Here is a 22,267-nt window from a genome sequence, read left to right on the forward strand (position 1 = left end):
GTTGTCAGGGGTTGTCTGGTTGTCCCAGGCCCAACCATGTTCCATGGGTCACTTCCTACCCTAGTCCCAGTTGCTCTGGCATCATCTCTAGGGTTGGATGTGGGGTCTCTCTTGTGTCCTTTCTGCTTTGTTTCCAGCAGCTCCACAGCTGACAACAGCAAGCCATCCCATCTGGCTCCTGCATTCGGCTGGCTCCCTGGTGTGCAGCTAAGAGGCTTGACCCCTAGCGGTTTAGAGTCCTGGTGGCTGACTGGCGACAGGCCGTGGCACACAACCGCTCATCTCCTCAGTCAGCCCAGATGGAGCTGAGCTGCTCCCTTGTAAATGCTCCCTCCACTGGAAGCATACCCAGCAGGGGTTAGGGAGCATGGCCTCTTGGGCCAAGAACTGTTCTTTAACCCTTGCTTTTCCTGTGCACGGACGGTATACCCCCTCACAATAGTACAGGTGTAGCATGAGGATTAGTTTTTGTTAGTTTAAAAACATTGTTAGTACCTAGTACTGGATTCTAGCCCATACAGTGAGTCCAAATCTCTGTGTTTTAAATACTGCCCTTTTGTAAGGCAGCTATGCCTCTTAACAATCGCTACTCGAGATGCCTGTTTTGCTTGGGTAGAGGCATATTCTGGAAAAGTGCTCCATCTGTGCTTCATTTTCCAAACAAATTCAGATGGTGAGAGAGGTTTGCCTGAAGTTTTTCTGCTGAACATATCAATGAGATATGCTTCTGATTGGGTAAACCTGATCATCCTGGATCTGAGCAATCTACATCTAAAAGTGCTCTGGTGAGCTCTGGCTTGACTGCCAGCTCCCGGGGCCCTGCTTCTAAAACGTCCTCCTTGGTTGTGACTTCTAACAAATCCTCTTCATTATCTGCCGAGAAGTAGGAAACAGCACTCATCTTCTAAAGAGCATAGACAAAGTTTGCCTTCTCAGGAACCTAGTAAGAAGATGCAGATGTCTCTCCATTCTGCCTTCTTGAAGGGTAGATCAACGTCTGGAATAGGACTGTGAAGGAGTCCAGTCCCTGAGTTGTGGTGCCATCTAAGGAGCAGGTTGCCTCCAGTGCTGACTCTGCAGGACCATCTCTGGGACTGTTGGTACGGGCATCAGCTGTATCAGTGCTGATATACTCAGCACCCTCTAGTACACCAGTGCTGAGGGTCTCCAATACACTGCTTATTGTAAGGCCCATGGGTCTAGTACTGAGGCCTGTAGAGCTACCAGACAGCTAACATCTCCAGGCTGCCACTCAGTGGCAGCTGTAACCAAGTTGCATTCCACTTCCCATGACTCTCTGGGGACACAGACCATGGGAAATTCTGCTTCAACTTCAAGAGTTTGACAGACAGCAGCCCCACGGCTTCCGATTGGCAACCTGCCCTATATAAATTTAAGGGGCATTCCAAGAAGTGTCCAGGCAATAGTGTGGATCTTCTATAGCTGCCATGATCATTCCTGCTCCTTGCTCTTGAATTCTTGGTTTGACCTTGGCTTTATTTGGACTTCACTTCCTGACTCGGACCCTGATCCTCGGTATTGACCCTGGCCTGGACCTGACTATGAATTCCTCTGCTACTCCTTGCTTCAGGTTTGCCCCTGCTCTGACCCTTGGCCCAGAATGCCCTTGTCAGGATCCTGACACTTACAGTGCCGAACTTCTCAGCCTTGATTAACCTCATGGTATCAACGAGAGACTGCTGAATTGGAATTAATTTGCAAACTGGACACCATTAAATTAGGCTTGAATAAAGACTGGGAGTGGATGCGTCATTACACAAAGTAAAACTATTTCCCTATGTTTATTTCCCCCCCCCCACTGTTCCTCACATGTTCTTGTCAACTGCTGGAAATGGCCCATCTTGATTATCAGTACAAAAGGTTTTTTTTCTTTCCTGCTAGTAATAGCTCACCTTAACTGATCGCTTTCATTATAGTGTGTAGGATAACACCCACTGTTTCATGTTCTCTGTGTATATATATCTTCCTACTGTATTTTCCACTGCATGCATCCGATGAAGTGGGTTTTAGCCCACGAAAGCTTATGCTCAAATAAATTTGTTAGTCTCTAAGGTGCCACAAGTACTCCTCGTTCTTTTTGCGGATACAGACTAACATGGCTGCTATTCTGAAACCTCTCATGGTATCAGTTCTGCATGAGCCACCACTACTGGGCACGACCTCAGCTGTAGTACTGAGTACTTCTATGGCATTAACTCCCTCTGGTGCATCCCAGGACCCCTCTTAAATCGGCTCTGCCCCCTGAGGAGGAATATTCCTTCTCTCTCTCAGCCTTGGAGCAGAGTATGTTTCAGACAGGGAGTCCAAGTCCTATTACTACCCTCATGGACATAAGGGATCTAGAGAAGGGCACTGTCTGATATCCACCCCCACGGTTCCCTGCTACCTTTCCTTAGGGCACTCACTCTTGGCCCCATGGGTTTCCAACCTGCAAGGAAGCTAACCTCAAATGCCTCCTCCAGGGTTAGTTCTCCTTCCCCTGTAAGATCTCTTAGGGTGCAACAACCACCATTCCAGATGACACACACTGAGTTGCATCAGGAACAGGTACATCACAAAAAACACAAGGGCAGCAACGCTTATTGCAGCAGCTATCTCCTTATCTTCCCCAGTTGAGGCTGGAGTCCCTGCTACACAATCCCATCCTGATGACTACAAAGCATTCCAGTATCAACTCTGTTGTATGGTAGACGTGCTAGAGGTACTGGTCGAGGTAGTGCAGGAGAAATCCCCAAAACTATTCAACATTCTCCTCAGTGCCAGAGTGATTGTCTATGCCAATCAACAAAGGACTTTTGTTGCACAGGCTCCATCTATGACAGACACCAGCTTCTATTCCACCTACACCTAAAACAGCTGACAGGTGGTAGCAGGTGCCTTCATCTGAATTTGAATATTTCTATACATATCTGGTCTCTAGTTTTTTTAGTTCCGAGAGGTGCCCGGGAGATATCTAGGCAGCAAGGATCTAAGATGACAGCCAAGGAAAAAGAACCAAAATGTTTGGACTTATTTTGGAAGAAGAGATACTCCTCTGCAAGCCTCCAACTTCGGATTCCCAATTACACCTCTATCCCGATATAACACTGTCCTCGGGAGCCAAAAAATCTTACCGTGTTATATTGAACTTGCTTTGATTCACCGGAATGCGCAGCCCCGTCCCCCCGGAGTGCTGCTTTACCACGTTATATCCGAATTCGTGTTATATCGGATCGTGTTATATCGGGATAGAGAAGTATTAGGCATTGTTGTCTAAATATTACTATCTAAATTCACATATGGTGTCTGGTTTTTAAGTTAAGCTTCAGATACCTGAGAAGAGCTCAAATCTTTAATTTTGGAGGGTCAATTAGTGGGACGAATTTCTCGAGGAACTGAACTTTCATATCAGTGTGGTGCATGTTTGGAAGGTAGATGAATTTCAACAATTCTTTTATGCCCTGAAGGTGAAGATTAGCATGCTGTGTGATGAACATGAAAGAGGCTAAGTGACTGAGAAGTCTCAGACACATTCTTACAGATATTTGAGGATCATTTTGAAATTGATTGACTGAGATCTACCATGATGTTGAATCTGTCTTGATACAGGTTTGCTCTTGCTGTTGATAAGCCTAGAACTGCCTTAAGAATTCTATTCCCTGCCTGGCACTAAGAATGATTTTTTTTAATCTTTCCCTGCTGTTATAGCATCCTGTAATACCTGGACTCTATCGTCAAAGAAATTAAGGGGCGACTGACCCTGCTCTGCCGTTTATGTCCTCAGGTAGGGAGAATGGGGGCACTCAGGGTGCAGGTGCAGTCCCAACACTGCTGGCCAAAAGATTCTGATCTTGAGTGCATTTTGGTCAATATAGTGAGGCTGTTAAGCCAAATGTGAGGTAGGAAAATTTCTAATTTACTCCATAGTGGGAGTACCAATATGTCAAATATAATTCAAGGCACCTTTTTATCTAGCCTCAAAAACTATCTTCAGATAAATCTCTTCCTCAGATCAAGTCATATTCCATCTGCTAGGCAAAGAGGTCTTCCATCATCCCCATAATCAATGGAATTTACATTGCTGACACTTTTCTTGTCTGTGTAAATTTATTTTAAAAAAACCAAGAGGATTTGAACATACCAAACAGGAGACCAAAAACAGATGTAAACTGCTTCTTAGGTCATAAGATACAAAGAATCCTATTAGAACCATGAATGTTAACTTTCCTAATTATTAATATTACCATAGTTATTTTTCAGGCACTCACTTATCGATTTTGAAAATCTTGAATTTGTGAAAGTTGTTTTCAAGGCAGAATATTAGCTACGTATGCTGTTATCAAACAGACTTGACATTTCCAGGATAAGATAAATACTTACATTCAAATCCTCTTAGATTGTAAAAAAATCTGTTGGCCATCTAGGATGTCAGTTGTCACTGCACCATATCATGACATTTGAAACTTCATAGTAACAGTGGGGACAGAACTATGAATCTCCTGTTTCTACAGCAACAAAAAAGAATCTTGAATAGCTACTAGCAGTATAGGGGCTAAAACACAATTAAGTAGTTCTGATTCCATTTAATAGAGGGCAGTGGTACCCACACAAACTAGCTCAGCACAATACTAACCAGCAGATTACCCTGATGGGCCGCATATGGCCCGTGGGCAGCAGGTTGCCCACCACTGCCATAAGGATTAGAAAATGTTTAAATTAGATTTATCTCCATCAGACAATTACAAGATAATTAGTTATAACAAATAGATATGTACATTTTTCTGCAGAACTACAGAGGGATATTGACAACATGAAGCTAGTCCAGAAAAAGGAAATGAATGAACAAATCTCTCAGAAGATTGGAAGGATACAGCACTAGCTGCTACAAATACTGTGGACAGATTAGCAAAGAAAAATTAGGATTTGATTATTTTCCCATGAGTTTTACAGAACAAATTAGACACAACATTTGCAGCAAAATGTTGGAGAACATGCCATAGTATCAGAAAACATCTTCATACTGAGACTGTCCCCAACTGAAAAGTTTCTGATCTGGTGTTAGAAAATTGATATATTATGTAGGCAGTGGCAGATTAGCCACTGGGCCAATGGGGCCTGTGCCCAAGGGCCCGGGCCAATTGTGATGCCCCCACGCCCTGACCTGTTCTGCCTGGCACTCCTGCTGGGGGGGCGGGGAAGAGGCAGGTCGGGGCGTGGGGGCTTGCTCCGCTCTGCCCGGTGCTCCTGCCAGGGAGCAGGGTCGGGGTGTGGGAACTTGCCCCACTTTCTCCCACCCAGTGCTCCTGCCGGGGAGTGGGGTAAGCCCCCACACTCTGACCCCGCTCCCTGGCAGAAGCACTGGGGGTGGGCACTGGGGGACTGCAGGCAGAAGGGGTGGGGAGGGGCTCCCATTTGCTCTAGTCCTGGGCCCCACAAAATTGTAATCTGCCTCTGTATACAGGACTCAAATTCCTGTTACTGTGGTGTTAAGGAAGTGTCCTGATTTACTGAAATGAAATGAAATGAAGATAGCAGGATTCTAAACAGGAATCTGTTCTGACTGCAGCCAGTCAGATCCAAATAGTTTATGGGAGGCCTGCTGCAGAATGGAGCTCCACACAGGCACAGGAGTCCATCAGCATGCTATCAGTTGCAGAATCCAGGTCTCAAAGTATTTCAGCATTATGGATGCAAAACCGAATACCTACTATAGAAATATGGTTGAATAAAATATTTAAAAGAGAAATTGTGCCTAATGGGAAAATAGATCAATGGTTCATCTAATTCAGTATACTCTCTCAAACGATAGTTAATATCAGATGTTTCAAACAAAGGTGCAATTAACCTTATAATGGTTAATCACATAATAACCGAGGCGGGGGGAAATTTCTCCCAAATCTCATTGTTAGTGTTTGTCTTATTAAGACTAATTATTAAGCCCTGGAGAATAGGGATTTATATCCCTTATAACTGTATATCATGTATAATGTAATTATGTTGTTATTATTCCTATACATGTCTAACTCTTTTCTTTCAATCTTGCTAAGCTCTGAGCCTCTATCTTGTGGCAGTGGGTGCCACAGATTAATTACATATTGTGTAAAAAAAATACTGTTTTATATTTCCTTACTTAATTTCATTGGGTGTGCCCTTAAACTATTTTTGAGAGAAAAAGTATACAGTAACTCTTTACTAACTTTTCCCACAGCAATAATTATATACCTCCCTCACAGTTAAAAATCAAAACAGGAAATATAGTCCAAGGTAATGTTGCTATAGGAGCTTTAATTTTTACATTTCATTATTTTAGAAAAAAAACCCTTTATAACCATATTATGGTATTGCCATAATTTTTAAAATGTCAGTGCAAAATAAAGCAAAACCCACACACAGTTAAATAAAATAATAATGAAGCAGTAAGGTGTCAGAGTGGTTTGCTCACTACAACTATGCATGTCGAATGTTATCCACCGGAGTTGAATGTGGAGGGTGGAGTTGATTGTCATTATGAATTGTTTTTGTTGTAGGCAGATACATATATTTAATTTTTTTGTTAGGAAAAAAAAATGAAGCTGCTGCCAATTTAGAGTGAGAGATGGAATGATGCCAACTGACTCATGCTATTTAACCTTTCAATGCACCATTTAGAATGCTCTCCTCTTATTATACTATTTAGAAACAAGCAGATAAAGAATTCCAGATAAAGAGAGCATTATGAACATTAATAAGGAAAATGGTGGAGCCAAATTCTGTTCTCATACACTGTGTATATGAGGGCAGAAACTCACATTTAATGTGGTACTTGCAGAAGAAAAAAATCTCATATGATAATTTAATTGAACTGCCAAGACAAACAAGTTTAACTTGCCTTTATGCATAAATTTGTACATTTGCTGATTTATCAAACTGCATCCCCTTCTTTCTTAAATACTTAATTTTTTTGTATCCTGTACATCTAGAGACAGACAAGACTTATTGGATCACTGGGGCCAGGATAACAAGCTACTTTAGCACATGTCTAGCTTTAAGCATGAGTAGTCCCATTGACTTCAATGGAATGTCTACCTGAGTCTATATGCAGCCTCTCTGAGAGATGTGCACTCTCCTATTCATCTTAGGCCTTGTCTACACACAAATGTTCGTATAACATTCTCATAAGGGAAGGGGAATATGCTATACCCGCATTTCTCAAACTGAGGTCCATGGACCCCTGGGGTTCCCTGATCAACTCCTCCCCCTCCCTCCCAGTGCCTTCTGCATGCTAAAAATCTGGTGGCGCAACTTCCTACCTGCCACAGCTCTGTGCCGCTCTCGGAAGCAACTGGCACATCCCCGCAGCCCCTTTGGGGAGAGGGGGGTCTCTGTGTGCTGACCCCACCCCGAGCACCAGCTCCATAGCTTCCATTGGCCAGAAACTGGCAGGGGCAGCGTGCACAGACCCCCTGGCCGTCCCATCTAGGAGACGCTGCCAGAGGGATGTGCCAGTAGCTTTCCGGAGCCTCCTGAGGTAAGCACCGCCCAGCCGGAGCCCACACCCCTCACACAGCCCAACCCCCTCCACCAGACCAGAGCCTGCACCCCACACCCAAATACCCTCCCAGAGCCCGCACTCCTCACCCCCTCCTGCATCCATACTCCCTCCCGGAGCCCGCACCCTGTTCTGCACCCAAACTCCTTCCCAAAGCCTGCACCCCTCACCCCCTCCTGCACCCCACCGCCTGCACCTAAACTCCCCCCGAGAGTCCGCACCCCGCACCTTCTCCAACAACCAAACTCCCTCACAGAGCCTGCACCCAGCACACCCTCCTGCACCCAAACTCCCTCCCAGAGCCCACATCCCTCACCCCCCATACCGCAACCCCGTGGCCCAGCCTAGAGCCTGCACCCCCTCCTACACCTAAACTCCCTCCCAGAGCCTGCACTTTGCCCCTCCTCTGCAACCAAACTCCCTCCCAGAGCCCACACCCCCTCCTGCACCCCAAACTCCCTCCTAGAGCTCGCCCCCCTAGCCCGCTCCTGCACCCAAACTCCCTCCCAGAGCCCACACCCCTCACCCCTTCCTGAACCCCAAACCCTGGCCCAGCCCAGAGCCTGTACCCCCCTGCACCCAAACTCCCACCCAGAGCCTGCACCCCGCACCTCCTCCTGCACCCAAACTCCCTCCCAGAGCCTGCACCCCATCCTGCACCCAACCTCCTGCCCCAGTCTGGTGAAAGTGAGGGTGGGGGAGAGCGAGTGACGGAAGGAGTGGGGAATGGAGTGAGCGGGGGCAGAGCCTTGGAGAAGGGGTGGGGCCTTGGGAAGGGGGCAAGGCAAGGGCTGAGCGGGTGACGACTTGGGGGTCCCTGAAAAATTTTAAAACAAAATGGGGGTCCTTAGGTTGCTAAAGTTTGAGAACCACTGATCTATACCATTATAAGGACATTTATACCAGTACGACTGTGTCCACAATATATTAGTAAAAATCATAACTGCCATAATTATCCTGGCACAAAAACTGTATGTAGGCCAGGCTTAAATGTGCTGCTAGCCCACTACTCTTGGGAGCAGGGGATTATGACACCACCCCTACGGAGGATTCCATCTGTGTGGGTGCCTTGATTGTTTCCACCACAACATGGCTACGCTGGTGCGGTGTTGGCAAGGGACCCTATGCATGAAGTCCTCTCATCAGGTGGGTGGGGACTAGTCTTCCCTTGAGTGAGATAGACCTCAGGTTGTCTGAAGATGGAGTGATGATCCATGGAGGGAGGGAGGTCTCAGCCTGCTCAAAGCGTGGTGATGGTGTTGGAATCCCACCACACAGCTCATATGTGGGTGGCTCTTGTCACTACCATCCCAATCCGGAGTGGTACCACACTGCTAGGGGCAAGATTTGTGGGGGGCCTCCCTGGGGAGGTTTGCCTAGGGGCACAGACAGACTTAATTCAAAGTCCTCCTGCCTCGAGAAAAATACATGCAAACAGACAATAGGGGCCAAGGTGCTTACACACACATCTCAACTTGATTCTGCTACTACTGAAGACTGGCAAACAATTTCTATTGGCATCGGGGGAGAAGGTTTGGGCCCCAAACTGTCCATGACAACAATCAACTCTAATTACAGCCTATATTATCTCAGAAATAGCTGGCACCCACATTTTGAAGGAGACTTTATTATATGGACTGTTTCAAGTGGGGATAGTAACAAGTAGCTTTTGAGCTAGACAGTGATGAAGACATCAGACAAAAGTCAACATTTCAAATCAGGGTATTATTTTACTGCTCTATAACTCAGTTTAATTTTCTTCAGACTTTGCAAAAACCTCTCTCTTTACTTAACAGTAGATCTGACAATTTCCAGGCCAAATTAATTTTCCAAACTAAACAGGTATAAGGGGGCTAAGTTAGGACTTTATAATGAAGACTTGCAACCACCTTTTTATATTAATCTATATAGCTACTTTTGAAAGGATTTTTTCCCTCCTCTTTATGCACTAGGCCCCCTCAAACTATATTATTACAATTAGGGCTGTCAATTAATCACAGTTAACTTATGCAATTAACTCAAAAAAATTAATCACGATTAATCACACTGTTAAACAATAGAATACCAACTGAACTTTATTAAATATTTTTGGATGTTTTTCTACATTTTCAAATATGTTGATTTCAATTACAACACAGTCTACAGTGCTCACTTTATATTATTTTGATTTCAAATATTTGCACTGTAAAAATGATAAATTGAAAAATACTATTGTTTTATCTCATACAAGTACCGGAGTGCCAATCTCTTTACTGTGAAAGTGTAACTTCCAAATGTAGATTTTTTTTGTTACATAACTGCACTCAAAAACAAAACAATGTAAAACTTCAGAGCCTACAAGGCCACTCAGTCCTACTTCTTGTTCAGCCAATCGCCTACTTCTTATTTACAATGTCACCAGAAAGTGAGAACAAGCATTTGCATGGCACTTTTATAGCAGCATTGCAAGGTATTTACGTGCCAGACATGCTAAACATTTGTATGCCCCTTCATGCTTTGGCCAGCATTCCAAAGGACATGCTTCCATACTGATGATGCTTGTTAAAAAAAAAAGTGTTAATTAAATTTGTGACTGAACTCCTTGGGGGAGAATTGTATGTCTCCTGTTTTATTGTACCATTCTGCCATATATTTCATGTTATTGCAGTCTCGGATGATGACCCAGCACGCGTTCGTTTTAAGATCACTTTCACAGCAGATTTGACAAAACATAAAGAAGGTACCAACATGCGATTTCTAAAAATAGCTACAGCACTCAAGGTTTAAGAATCTGAAGTGCTTCCAAAATCTGAGACGGACAAGGTGTGGAGCATGTTTTCAAAATTCTTAAAAGAGCAACACTCAAATGCCGAAACTACAGAACCTGAACCACCAAAAAAGAAAAATCAACCTTCTGCTGGTGGCATCTGACTCAGATGCTTAAAATGAACATGTGTCAGTCCGCTCTGCTTTAGATCGTTATCGAGCAGAACCCAGCATCAGCATGGACGCATGTCCTCTGGAATGGGACATATGAATCTTTAGCGTATCTAGCATGTAAATATCTTGTGACGCCGGCTACAACAGTGCAATGTGAATGCCTGTTCTCACTTCAGGTGACATTGTAAACAAGTTTCAGAGTAGCAGCCATGTTAGTCTGTATTTGCAAAAAGAAAAGGAGTACTTGTGGCACCCTAGAGACTAACCAATTTATTTGAGCATAAGCTTTTGTGAGCTACAGCTCACTTCATCGGATGCATTCAGTGAAAAATACAGTGAGGAGATTTATATACACACAGAACATGAAAAAATGGGTGTTATCATACACACTGTAAGGAGAGTGATCACTTAAGATGAGCTATTACCAGCAGGAGAGCGGGGGGGCGGGAGGGAAATGTTGGTGTAGAGGGCTTCTACATCCATGGTGGCCAACAAGCCATTACCCTCTGATCCCACTGAGAGTTACCAAAAGAAACTACACCATTTGCTCAAAAAACTCTCTGAAAAAGCACAAGAACAAATCCGCACAGACACACTCCTGGAACCCTGACCTGGGGTATTCTATCTACTACCCAAGATCCATAAACCTGGAAATCCTGGACGCCCCATCATCTCAGGCATTGGCACCCTGACAGCAGGATTGTCGGGCTATGTAGACTCCCTCCTCAGGCCCGATGCTACCAGCACTCCCACCTTTCTTCGAGATACCACTGACTTCCTGAGGAAACTACAATCCATCGGTGATCTTCCTGAAAACACCATCCTGGCCACTATGGATGTAGAAGCCCTCTACACCAACATTCCACACAAAGATGGACTACAAGGCGTCAGGAACAGATCCTCGATAATGTCACGGCAAACCTGGTGGCTGAACTTTGTGACTTTGTCCTCACCCATAACTATTTCACATTTGGGGATAATGTATAACTTCAAATCAGCGGCACTGCTATGGGTACCCACATGGCCCCACAGTATGCCAACATTTTTATGGCTGACTTAGAACAACACTTCCTCAGCTTTCGTCCCCTAATGCCCCTACTCTACTTGCGCTATATTGATGACATCTTCATCTTCTGGACCCATGGAAAAGAAGCCCTTGAGGAATTGCACCATGATTTCAACAATTTCCATCCCACCATCAACCTCGGCCTGGACCAGTCCACACAAGAGATCCACTTCCTGGACACTATGGTGCTAATAAGCGATGGTTACATAAACACCACCCTATACCGGAAAACCTACTGACTGCTATTCCTACCATGCCTCCAGCTTTCACCCAGACCACACCGCAAGATCCATCGTCTACAGCCAAGCTCTACGATACAACCGCATTTGCTCCAACCCCTCAGACAGAGACAATCACCTACAAGATCTCTATCAAGCATTCTTACAACTACAATACCCACCTGCTGAAGCGAAGAAACAAATTGTCAGAGCCAGAAGAGTACCCAGAAGTCACCTACTACAGGACAGGCCCAACAAAGAAAATAACCGAATGCCACTAGCCATCACCTTCAGCCCCCAACTAAAACATCTCCAACGCATCATCAAGGATCTATAACCTATCCTGAAGGACGACCCATCACTCTCACAAATCTTGGGAGACAGGCCAGTCCTTGCCTACAGACAGTGCCCCAACCTGAAGCAAATACTCACCAGCAACCACACACCACACAACAGAACCACTAACCCAGGAACCTATCCTTGCAACGAAGCCCGTTGCCAACTGTGTCCACATATCTATTCAGGGGACACCATCATAGGGCCTAATCACATCAGCCACACTATCAGAGGCTCGTTCACCTGCACATCTACCAATGTGATATATGCCATCATGTGCCAGCAATGTCCCTCTGCCATGTACATTGGTCAAACTGGACAGTCTCTACGTAAAAGAATAAATGGACACAAATCAGATGTCAAGAATTATAACATTCATAAACCATTCGGAGAACACTTCACTCTCTCTGGTCACTCGATTACAGACCTAAAAGTTGCAGTATTACAAGAAAAAGACTTCAAAAACAGACTCCAATGAGAGACTGCTGAATTGGAATTAAGTTGCAAACTGGATACAATTAACTTAGGCTTGAATAGAGACTGGGAGTGGATGGGTCATTACACAAAGTAAAACTATTTCCCCATGTTTATTTCCCCCCCACCGTTCCTCAGACGTTCCTGTTAACTGCTGGAAATGGCCCACCTTGATTATCACTACAAAAGGTTTTCTCACCCCCCCCCCCCCGCTTTCCTGCTGGTAATAGCTCATCTTAAGTGATCACTCTCCTTACATTGTGTATGATAACACCCATTTTTTCATGTTCTGTGCGTATATAAATCTCCTCACTGTATTTTCCACTGCATGCATCCGATGAAGTGAGCTGTAGCGCACGAAAGCTTATGCTCAAATAAACTGGTTAGTCTCTAAGGTGCCACAAGTACTCCTTTTCTTATTGTAAACAAGAAGCGGGCAGCATTATCTGCTGCAAATTGTAACCAAACTTATTTGTCTGAGCGATTGGCTGAAGTAGGACTGAGTGGACTTGTAGGCTCTAAAGTTTACATTGTTTTATTTTTGAATGCAGTTATTTTTTTGTACATAATTCTACATTTGAGTTCAACTTTCATGATAAAGAGATTGCACTACAGTACTTGTATTAGGTGAATTAAAAAATACTATTTCTTTTGTTTTTTACAGTGCAGATACTTGTAATCAAAATAAATATAAAGTGAGCACTGTACACTTTGTAGTCTCTGTTGTAATTGAAATAAATATATTTGAAAATGTAGAAAACACCCACAAATATTTAAATAAATGGTATTCTATTATTGTTTAACAGCATGATTAATCGTGCGATTAATTGCAATTCATTTTTTTAATCGCTTGACAGCCCTGATTAAAATATGTGTATGTAATATAAACAGAGGAACAAGATGTGTATATGATAAAGCATGTCATAATCTTTCAAGTTGTAACCCTTGTCCTCACCATATCCTTTCCTTGTTATCCTATCCTGTCTAATTTAAGGATTGTTCCTGCAAAGTGACGAGCATCCTCAACTGTCACTGAACTAAATGCAATTTTCAGGAAGCACTCAAAACCTTCTTGGATTGGGCCCACAGGGTGATTGTAATCTCTTTAGGGTTGGTACTTGCTGTTAGGGGTCAGATCACAGAAACCCCCTGGGAGCTGCCAACTGGTGTGCCAAGACTACTTCTGCCCCTGCTTTCCTGCCCAGTCAGCTTAGGACTTCGGTGCCCTGCTGGTTTGAGCCTGCTGCAAACCCAGACCCAGGTCTGAACCTAACAGCTGTAGGCTTAACTGAAAGCAGCTCACAGAAGTGTTTCTGTCCTTGACACTCAGATACCCAACTCCCAATGGGGCCCAAACCCTGAATAAATCCATTTTATACAGGGTAAACTCATAAATTGTTCGCCCTCTGTAACACTGATAGAGAGATATGCACAGCTGTTTGCCTCCCCTCCCCCCAGGTATTAATACATACTCTGGGTTAATTAATAAGTAAAAAGTAATTTTATTAAATACAGAAAGTAGGATTTAAGTGTTTCCAAGTACTAATAGACAGAAGAAAGTGAATTATCAAGCAAAATAAAATAAAACCCGCAAGTCTATGTCTAATAAAATTGAATACAGACAAAATCTCACCAGTTCCAGTAAGCTTCCTTTTACAGACTGATCTCCTTCTAGTTCGGGTCCAGCTCACACCCCCTGTAGTTATTGGCCTTTGTTCCAGTTTCTTTCTTGGGGGTGGAGAGGCTCTCTCTTTAGCCAGCTGAAGACAAAATGGAGGGGTCTCCCACGGGCTTAAATAGACTTTCTCTTGTGAATGGAGACCCCTTCCTCTCTCCTGTGCGAAGTCCAGCTCCAATATGGAGTTCTGGAGTCACCTGGGCAAGTCACATGTCCATGCATGACTCACAGTTTTTGCAGGCAGAAGCCATTGCCCACATGGTATCTTGAATGTCTCCAGGAAGACTTCTTATGTGGATTGGAGCATTCCAAGATGCATTGTTCCTTAATTGCTTCTTGATTGGGCACTTAACTTTGCCAATTCCTTTCTCCAGGAACTGACCAAATACTCTACTAAGGTTATTTAGAAATCAAGCCAGTACACGGCCAATATTCATAACTTTGCATACAAAAATGCTACACACATACAAATAGGATCAATAGATTCAGTAGATCATAACCTTTACATAAATAAATTGGGCCAAAAGAAATCTGATGAGGTTCAATAAGGATAAGTGCAGGGTCCTGCACTTAGGATGGAAGAATCCAATGCACCGCTACAGACTAGGGACCGAATGGCTAGGCAGCAGTTCTGCGGAAAAGGACCTAGGGGTGACAGTGGACGAGAAGCTGGATATGAGTCAACAGTGTGCCCTTGTTGCCAAGAAGGCCAATGGCATTTTGGGATGTATAAGTAGGGGCATAGCGAGCAGATCGAGGGATGTGATCGTTCCCCTCTATTCGACACTGGTGAGGCCTCATCTGGAGTACTGTGTCCAGTTTTGGGCCCCACACTACAAGAAGGATGTGGATAAATTGGAGAGAGTCCAGCGAAGGGCAACAAAAATGATTAGGGGTCTAGAGCACATGACTTATGAAGAGAGGCTGAGGGAGCTGGGATTGTTTAGTCTGCGGAAGAGAAGAATGAGGGGGGATTTGATAGCTGCTTTCAACTACCTGAAAGGGGGTTCCAAAGAGGATGGCTCTAGACTGTTCTCAATGGTAGCAGATGACAGAACGAGGAGTAATGGTCTCAAGTTGCAATGGGGGAGGTTTAGATTGGATATTAGGAAAAACTTTTTCACTAAGAGGGTGGTGAAACACTGGAATGCGTTACCTCGGGAGGTGGTAGAATCTCCTTCCTTAGAGGTTTTTAAGGTCAGGCTTGACAAAGCCCTGGCTGGGATGATTTAACTGGGAATTGGTCCTGCTTCGAGCAGGGGGTTGGACTAGATGACCTTCTGGGGTCCCTTCCAACCCTGATATTCTATGATTCTATGTTACATGGCATATGTAGCATAGAACATATTCCAGTTATGTCATATATATTCATAAGCATATTTCGACAAAGCCTTATGGGGAACACTGTCACACTTGCCTTTATATTTTTCTGTAAAATGCTAACAAACACCTATGGCATGGTAGAAAGTTAAATAATAATAGTAGCACACTGGCAGAGGTTTGTGTTATACATAGTTATTTTCCTGGAATTAATCAATCAGCATAAATCTCTCTATGCACGACACAGCTTTTTATCAAAGAGGGCTTTTGGTGCACAGATCTTTTCCCTAACTGGATATATAACTGTTATAAACAATTAAATAAAATATACCCTTTTCCCCAATTTGAGAGTGAATGTAATGCTTGTGGAATCGATTGAAAGCAAAAGCCAAATTTCCCAGGCTTATCACTCTGACCACATCAGTCCGCTCTTTTCAGGAGTCCACTGGTTTCCCCTTGTTCCCTAAATCAAACACACAATTTGTTTATGTCTTTAAGTCCCTTCAGGATTTAGCCTTGCCATACTTACTTGCTCTACTGATTTTTTGTGATGTCAGCTACCACCTTTGCTCTACCAAGGTTCTCAGCCTCTCCCTCAGATACGTTGCTGCCCCCTCCCCCCGGAAACTCCTCAAAAACATCCTAAAGCCATCTTTTTCAAATCCCACCTTAAGACTCATTTCTGCTGTGATGTCTGCAAAAACTCTGTCCACTGACAATGGGTAGACAAGTAGAAAATTGTTACTTCTCTTTCTCATTCAAAATGTGCTTGTTTCGCTGTAAACCTTGTGGGCCACTCACACCTGGTGTGTCTTATTATGAACCTAGAATGTAAGTTATTTGGGGAAGGGATTATCTTTTTACTTCACGTAAACAGAACAACCAGTTTCTCTGGTTAGGTGCAAGGCACTATTGTTCTGAGACTTGTAATACACATTCCTGTAACTCCTGTCATAAGATCCCAGCCCAATTTGGTGCTGAAACATACTTTTCATACTTTGAGTACAGATAGAGCACATATACTGACAGAAGAGTATAAACTTATTTTTATATTAAAATTACAGGCTATTAAGGTACCTCTCAAAATGGCACTTTTTGCTGTGGCATGGTGAGTTTTCTCAAAGAAAATTTGAGAGTAAGAAATAAGGGCTACATTCATTGGGTAAATTATTTGCTATGAATAGTTTATGCATCATGTAATAACTATCAACACTTCTGTAGGTTTTCATGTACTGGAATAAACACTGACTGCCACTAGACAATGACTCAGAGTTAGCGAAAACTGTCTCTAAAGCAGTCCTTCTGAAACTTTACCCCAAAATCTAACTAAAGATTTCTAAAGAGTTGTGTTCTAAATAGCTGGATCCCAGTAAAAAATAGAAACTAAGGTCTCATCCTGTAGATACTTACACCTGTGCTCCCTTTGACTTTAATGGGATAATTCACATTTATAAAGTTTAGGTGGGATTAGAATGTAGGTGTTCTTGGCTTCTAAACCTGTACTCACTTCTGTAAACCACACTGCATCTGCCTCACACTTTATGTAACTTGTTTCAAAGTTCAGAATTTTTATCATCACTAATTTATAGCAGTAATAACCAGGCACCAGACCAAGTTTGTATGACAAAGGTACATTTGGGTCTACAATGAGTGATTGTACTTTGTTACCCGATACAGTTGAAAGCTATGAGTTTAAAACCAAATGAATTTCTCAATAGAATCTGCCTTAGCCTGCAGGAGAAATTAAGTAAAATATGAATGCAAAACCCAGGGAGGCATGTTGGGTCAATTCATCCTTGGTATAACTCCAATAAAATTCATGGAGTTACATCAGGGATTAAGTTTTACAAATTTTTCCCTAAGTGTTAAAGGTTAGCAGTTGGCACTTTTGTCCATATGGTATATGTGTCAGTGAATATTATGATGCTTAAACAGTCTCATTACTTGTTAATACTTTTTAGAAGAACTAATCTCTGTGCAATATGATGTCATGGAGTATATTTTTGCAGTAATTGTGCGTGTGGCCTGAAGTCATGTTTCCAGATATACAACCAGCAGCACAAAACACAAAGGAACATGCTTGAAAGAGCAAAGTATTCTGGTACTAGCAAAATTATACACCTTTTAAAAGTCTTGTTGCTACTCTAAAAAACGTGTAATTTGGCTCTGAAATTATATACTCAAATACTATATTGATGAGTGGTGATATGAGTGATAGAAATAAGTGGATTCTCTTATTATGGATCAAATTATGCTCATCCTACTAATGCACGTACTCCCAAAGACTTCAGACTAACTACTTTTATGAATATGGTAAACATAATTATAGTATTTTTTGAATAACATGCAACCATCACTAGCTTACTTGATTATAGCTCCCAGAAGGAGAGATAGTACCTCCAAAAATCAGGACAATCACACTTTTTGAGTGGTTCTTTTTCACTGGTCCTCACTTCTTATCCAGCTTTTACCCATGGCTCCAAGTAGTTGCTAGTACGCAGTAGCGGTCACATATTGGGACACTGGTGAGTTAAACCAGGTAGACATGAGAGGAAATGCCTATTCCCAGCATACAACGTCTGCTTTGGCAGATGAGGTGAGGGATACCTCTTGGACCAACAGATGGAAAGGTATTGCAACACCATACTGTAGAATAAATAATGCCTGACAAGGCACAAAAGATATCAACAGCTATCCACTGCAGCTAATGATGTTCTCAGTCATTGTGACCTTACATGCCACTGGCCTTTGACTCCAGCAGGTAAGAGAGTGAGATTGTCCTTGTGCAATGGTGGTCTTACTTAAAACAAACCCCTCACACCCAGGCATTCATGCATCATTAAGAAAGTCCTGCAGCAATGGTCAAGTGGTGTACATCAGGGGTTCTCAACCTTTTTCCTTTTGAGGCCCCCCTAACATGCTGTAAAAGCTGGCATTAGGGGGTAGCAAACAGGGCAATTGCCTTTGGCCCCATGCCACAGGGCCCCCCACAAAGCTACATTGCTCAGGGCCCCAGGCTTCAGTCCCATGCGGTGGGGCTTGGGCTTTCTGCCCTGGACCCTAGTGAGTCTAACACTGACCCTGCTTGGCAGACCCCTTGAAACCCACTGACGCCCCCCAGACCTCTGGCTGAGAACCACTGGGGTAGATCAACACTGGGGGTCACACTCACAAACCTGCACATAGGTAACCTGGGACTCTGGTTGCTCATCTTTGAATCATGGGCAGCAAGGATGCCTGACAACAACCCAGGTGACTGAGTAGCTATTTTTCAACGTTTCTAGAAAGGAAAGAGGATAGAAAAGGTGCCCTAAATATTGCCTATTTTAATCAGCCATATTCACCATGACTCATGTGCAGTCAGGTGGTGACATCAGTTGCCACTGCAAACCATTAGTTGATGTGGGGCGTAACACCTTGTGCCTTACTCCAATTGTTTGCACTGGTCATTGACTATGTCATGAGGAACATAATTGCAGAGGGCAACTGAGGAATTTTATGGACAAATGATAAAGCACAACTAGATTACTTCTGTCATAAATATAAAGCAAAGGGTAACCACCTTTCTGTATACAGTGCTATAAAATCCCTCCTGGCCAGAGGCAAGACCTTAAGACACAAAAACAGGAATATACATTCCATCCAGCACAGCTTATTTTACCAGCCATTGAACGAAAGGAAATCTAACGCATTTCTAGCTAGATTACTTACTAATTTAACAGGAGTTGTAAGGCTGCATTCCTGATCTGTTCCCAGCAAAAGCATCACACAGACCGACAAACCCTTTGTTCCACGCCCCCCTTCAGATTTGAAAGTATCTTGTCCCCTCATTGGTCATTTTGGGTCAGACGCCAGCGAGGTTATCTTAGCTTCTTAACCCTTTACAGGTGAAAGGGTTTTGCCTCTGGCCAGGAGGGATTTTATAGCACTGTATACAGAAAGGTGGTTACCCTTCCCTTTATATTTATGACAACCTCATTTTTGCTGATGACACTGTACTGCTTAGTTCTACATATTGCTTGGGGGGGGGGGCGGGGAAGAGACCAAGCTTTTGGCAGATGCACCCAGAACAAGTTGGTTTGTTTTCAAAAAGGGAAAGACAAAATATATGGCTATCAATGTCCCAAACGCAACCACCAGAGTAGATGGAGAAATACTAGAAGAATCAAGTCATGTTACCGATCTAAGGAATGAGATGATCAATGATGGTGACACCATACTATATGTCAAGCAACAAATATCAAAAGCAGCAAACAACTTTTCTAAACTTGAGAAAAGATTTAGAATAGTATGATTGGCACCAATACAAAAATATGAATTTCAAACATCAGCATCATATCTGTACTCCTTTATGTAAACCTACAACAGAAATTCCCCTAGGCTCTGGGGTGGGGCTGGGGCCAAGGGGTTTGAAGTGTGGGAGTATCAGTGTTGTTCAATAGGAACAGAGTCCCCTTTGCCATCTTTTTACAAGTCTTTTTTTGAAAATTCTGTTACAATGCACTTTGCTTGGCCATCGTATAACATGTAAAAGTCCAAAATCTTACCACAATGATCCACTAATGTCTGCTTAACCATTGAGTAATATTCCTTCCTGTGGAGCACATAAACTCTTGGGTGTTTGAGAGAAGTTAGAAGAATAGGCACATTGCTCCTGCACTGTTGGAAAAAGCCAATTGTTTATATTCCTTAATTATCTCTGGTACCTTGTCCACCTTTATCACATCCACATGCTCCTACAACAAACAGTTTTGTAAACCTCCACCATAGTAGCACCCACTGTGATTTTCCTAGCCCAAACTAGGCCAATAGCTATCAGGGTAGCAGTTAGGTTCCTCAGGCAACTGCCATTCCCTTTTCAGTGGGGACCAATACTCTCAACCTTTCTAATGCTGTGGCTCCCCAGCTTTTCCCATCCCATTTTGTCAAGGTGCAAACTCCTGGCAACTGCTGATACCAAAGTAATCTTTAGGGTAGGTACTACCCTCTATCTAGTGCTGCTGCCCCAGCACTCCCAAACTTGAACCCCTCAATTGGCCCCATCAAGTGCTGATATCCTCCACACTTCAACACTACCAAGCACTCTCCTTAATCTACTGTCCCTTCCACTCAGTGCTGGTGACCCTCATTAACTTTGCTATTGCTGGTAGAGGCCCATTAACCCCACCATTGCCAGTACCACTCCCAATGCACAAGCTTCCCCATAACCAGTCCTCCCCATTACCAGTACCCTCCTCCAATGCTGAGGCATCCTCATTAACCCCTCCCCCCACAGTCAGCACCCCCCCTCCCCAAATGCTGGGGTCTCCTCATTACCTCCCCATTGTCAGTGCCCCCTCTCCAGTGCTGGGGTGAGGCCCCCATTAACCCCCCATTGCCACGCCCCCTCCCAATGCTGGGGTCTCCTCATTACCCTTCCCCAGGCATTGCCGTGGCCCCCTGTTCTGTTGACCCTTCTCCATTGGGGATCCCGCAGCCACTCCCCAACAGCAGGCGAAGGGGGGTCACCATAACGACAGTCCCTAACCCAGCCCAAAGGCCCCTGAGCCGGTCCTGCGGCCCCCATCGGCGCCGAAGGGGAGGTGACGACTGGCGGCTTTGTCCCGCCCTCCTGCTGGGCGGGGATTGGGAGCCGCCGCCTGTCACTCAACGGTTGGCCGCGTGTGGAGTGGGCAGCGGGACTGTCACTCCGCGGCTGGGCCGCTCCCGCCACCTCCTCCGGCCTCTTGTTGTCACGACGTCGCTCGGGCTCTTCGCGCTGCTGCCGCTGGTGTGGGGAGACGGGAGGGAAAAGCGGCTTCTTCTCCTCCTCCTCCTCCTCCCCCCGACCAGTCCCCGTTCTCCCGGGCCGGGGGCGGCGCCCTCGCCATGGCCACCAGCACCACAGGCTGCACGCTGCTGGAGCCCCTCAGCAATGCCGTGCGGCTGCCCATAGACCAGGTGAGGATGGGGAGGCGCCCACCCTGCTCGGCTTCCTGTGGGGAGAGGGGGCTGGCTGGGTTTAGCCCCCTCCACGCCATCCCATCCCCCACCCCTTCCCTCCTCATCCAGCCGTGGCACCTCTCCCTGCATGCACCCCCCCTCCCCCGCAGCCCATGGCACGTCTCTGTGTGTGTCTGGGGACAGCCCCCGGCACCTTCCCCCGTGCGTGCCCAGGCAGCGGGGTGCCTGTGTGCATAATCCAGCCCTTTGTGTGTGCAGGAACGCTTGTGCCTGCATCCACCCATCTCTGACACTAGTGTGTGTGCAAGATGTGATGAACATGAGTATGCATGTGGTATGAGAATAGGCGACACCAATGCTATTTGTGCAGGTGCACATGGTGTACCTCAGTGTTTTGATAAATGCAAAAGCATACATCAGATGGTATTTTTAATGGCAACGCTTGTTCTAAACTGTATTACAGAAGTGTAATAAAATTGTGTACATAATATAGTTATATGTGTATTTACAAATAGTTATGGTGGTGGTTGACCCCTGTGTGTGTGGGTCAGTCGTTATACCAGGGGACTGGTAGAAGCCATACGTTCTTTTCCTGGCATTGTAATTACCTCTGTATGGCCTCGGGGAAGACATTTAATCTCTTTTTTTTTTTTTTTTTTTTTTTCAGCTGGAAAGGGGGGATAATATTGACTTGACCTCCCAGGGGTGTCATGAGTGTAGTTAATTTCTGCAATTCATGGAACACACTTACTCTGCATTTATGTATTATTTGTTTTGTGCATATA

General features: G+C 44.4%; 1 protein-coding gene and 1 long non-coding RNA gene across 3 annotated transcripts in view; one reads left to right on the plus strand and one right to left on the minus strand.

The window, feature by feature from the left end:
* LOC141983805 (uncharacterized) overlaps positions 1-21,083 on the minus strand; it is a 132,652-nt gene extending 111,569 nt beyond the window's left edge. For both annotated transcript variants that reach the window (XR_012638516.1, XR_012638515.1), the window contains exons 1-2: positions 20,953-21,083; positions 20,087-20,198 (exon numbers count right to left, since the gene is read on the minus strand). This is a non-coding gene — a long non-coding RNA (uncharacterized LOC141983805). The remainder of the gene's footprint in view (positions 1-20,086; positions 20,199-20,952) is intronic.
* A 139-nt stretch (positions 21,084-21,222) lies between these two features.
* The window catches only part of MBOAT2 (membrane bound glycerophospholipid O-acyltransferase 2), a 219,634-nt gene continuing 218,589 nt past the window's right edge, over positions 21,223-22,267 (plus strand). Inside the window, exon 1 of the mRNA XM_074947686.1 lies at positions 21,223-21,479. Within this exon, the coding sequence (XP_074803787.1) occupies positions 21,408-21,479 (72 nt within the window). The 5' untranslated portion in view covers positions 21,223-21,407. The remainder of the gene's footprint in view (positions 21,480-22,267) is intronic.

Source organism: Natator depressus, chromosome 3 (genome assembly GCF_965152275.1).
Source record: "Natator depressus isolate rNatDep1 chromosome 3, rNatDep2.hap1, whole genome shotgun sequence".
Taxonomy (NCBI): domain Eukaryota; kingdom Metazoa; phylum Chordata; order Testudines; family Cheloniidae; genus Natator; species Natator depressus.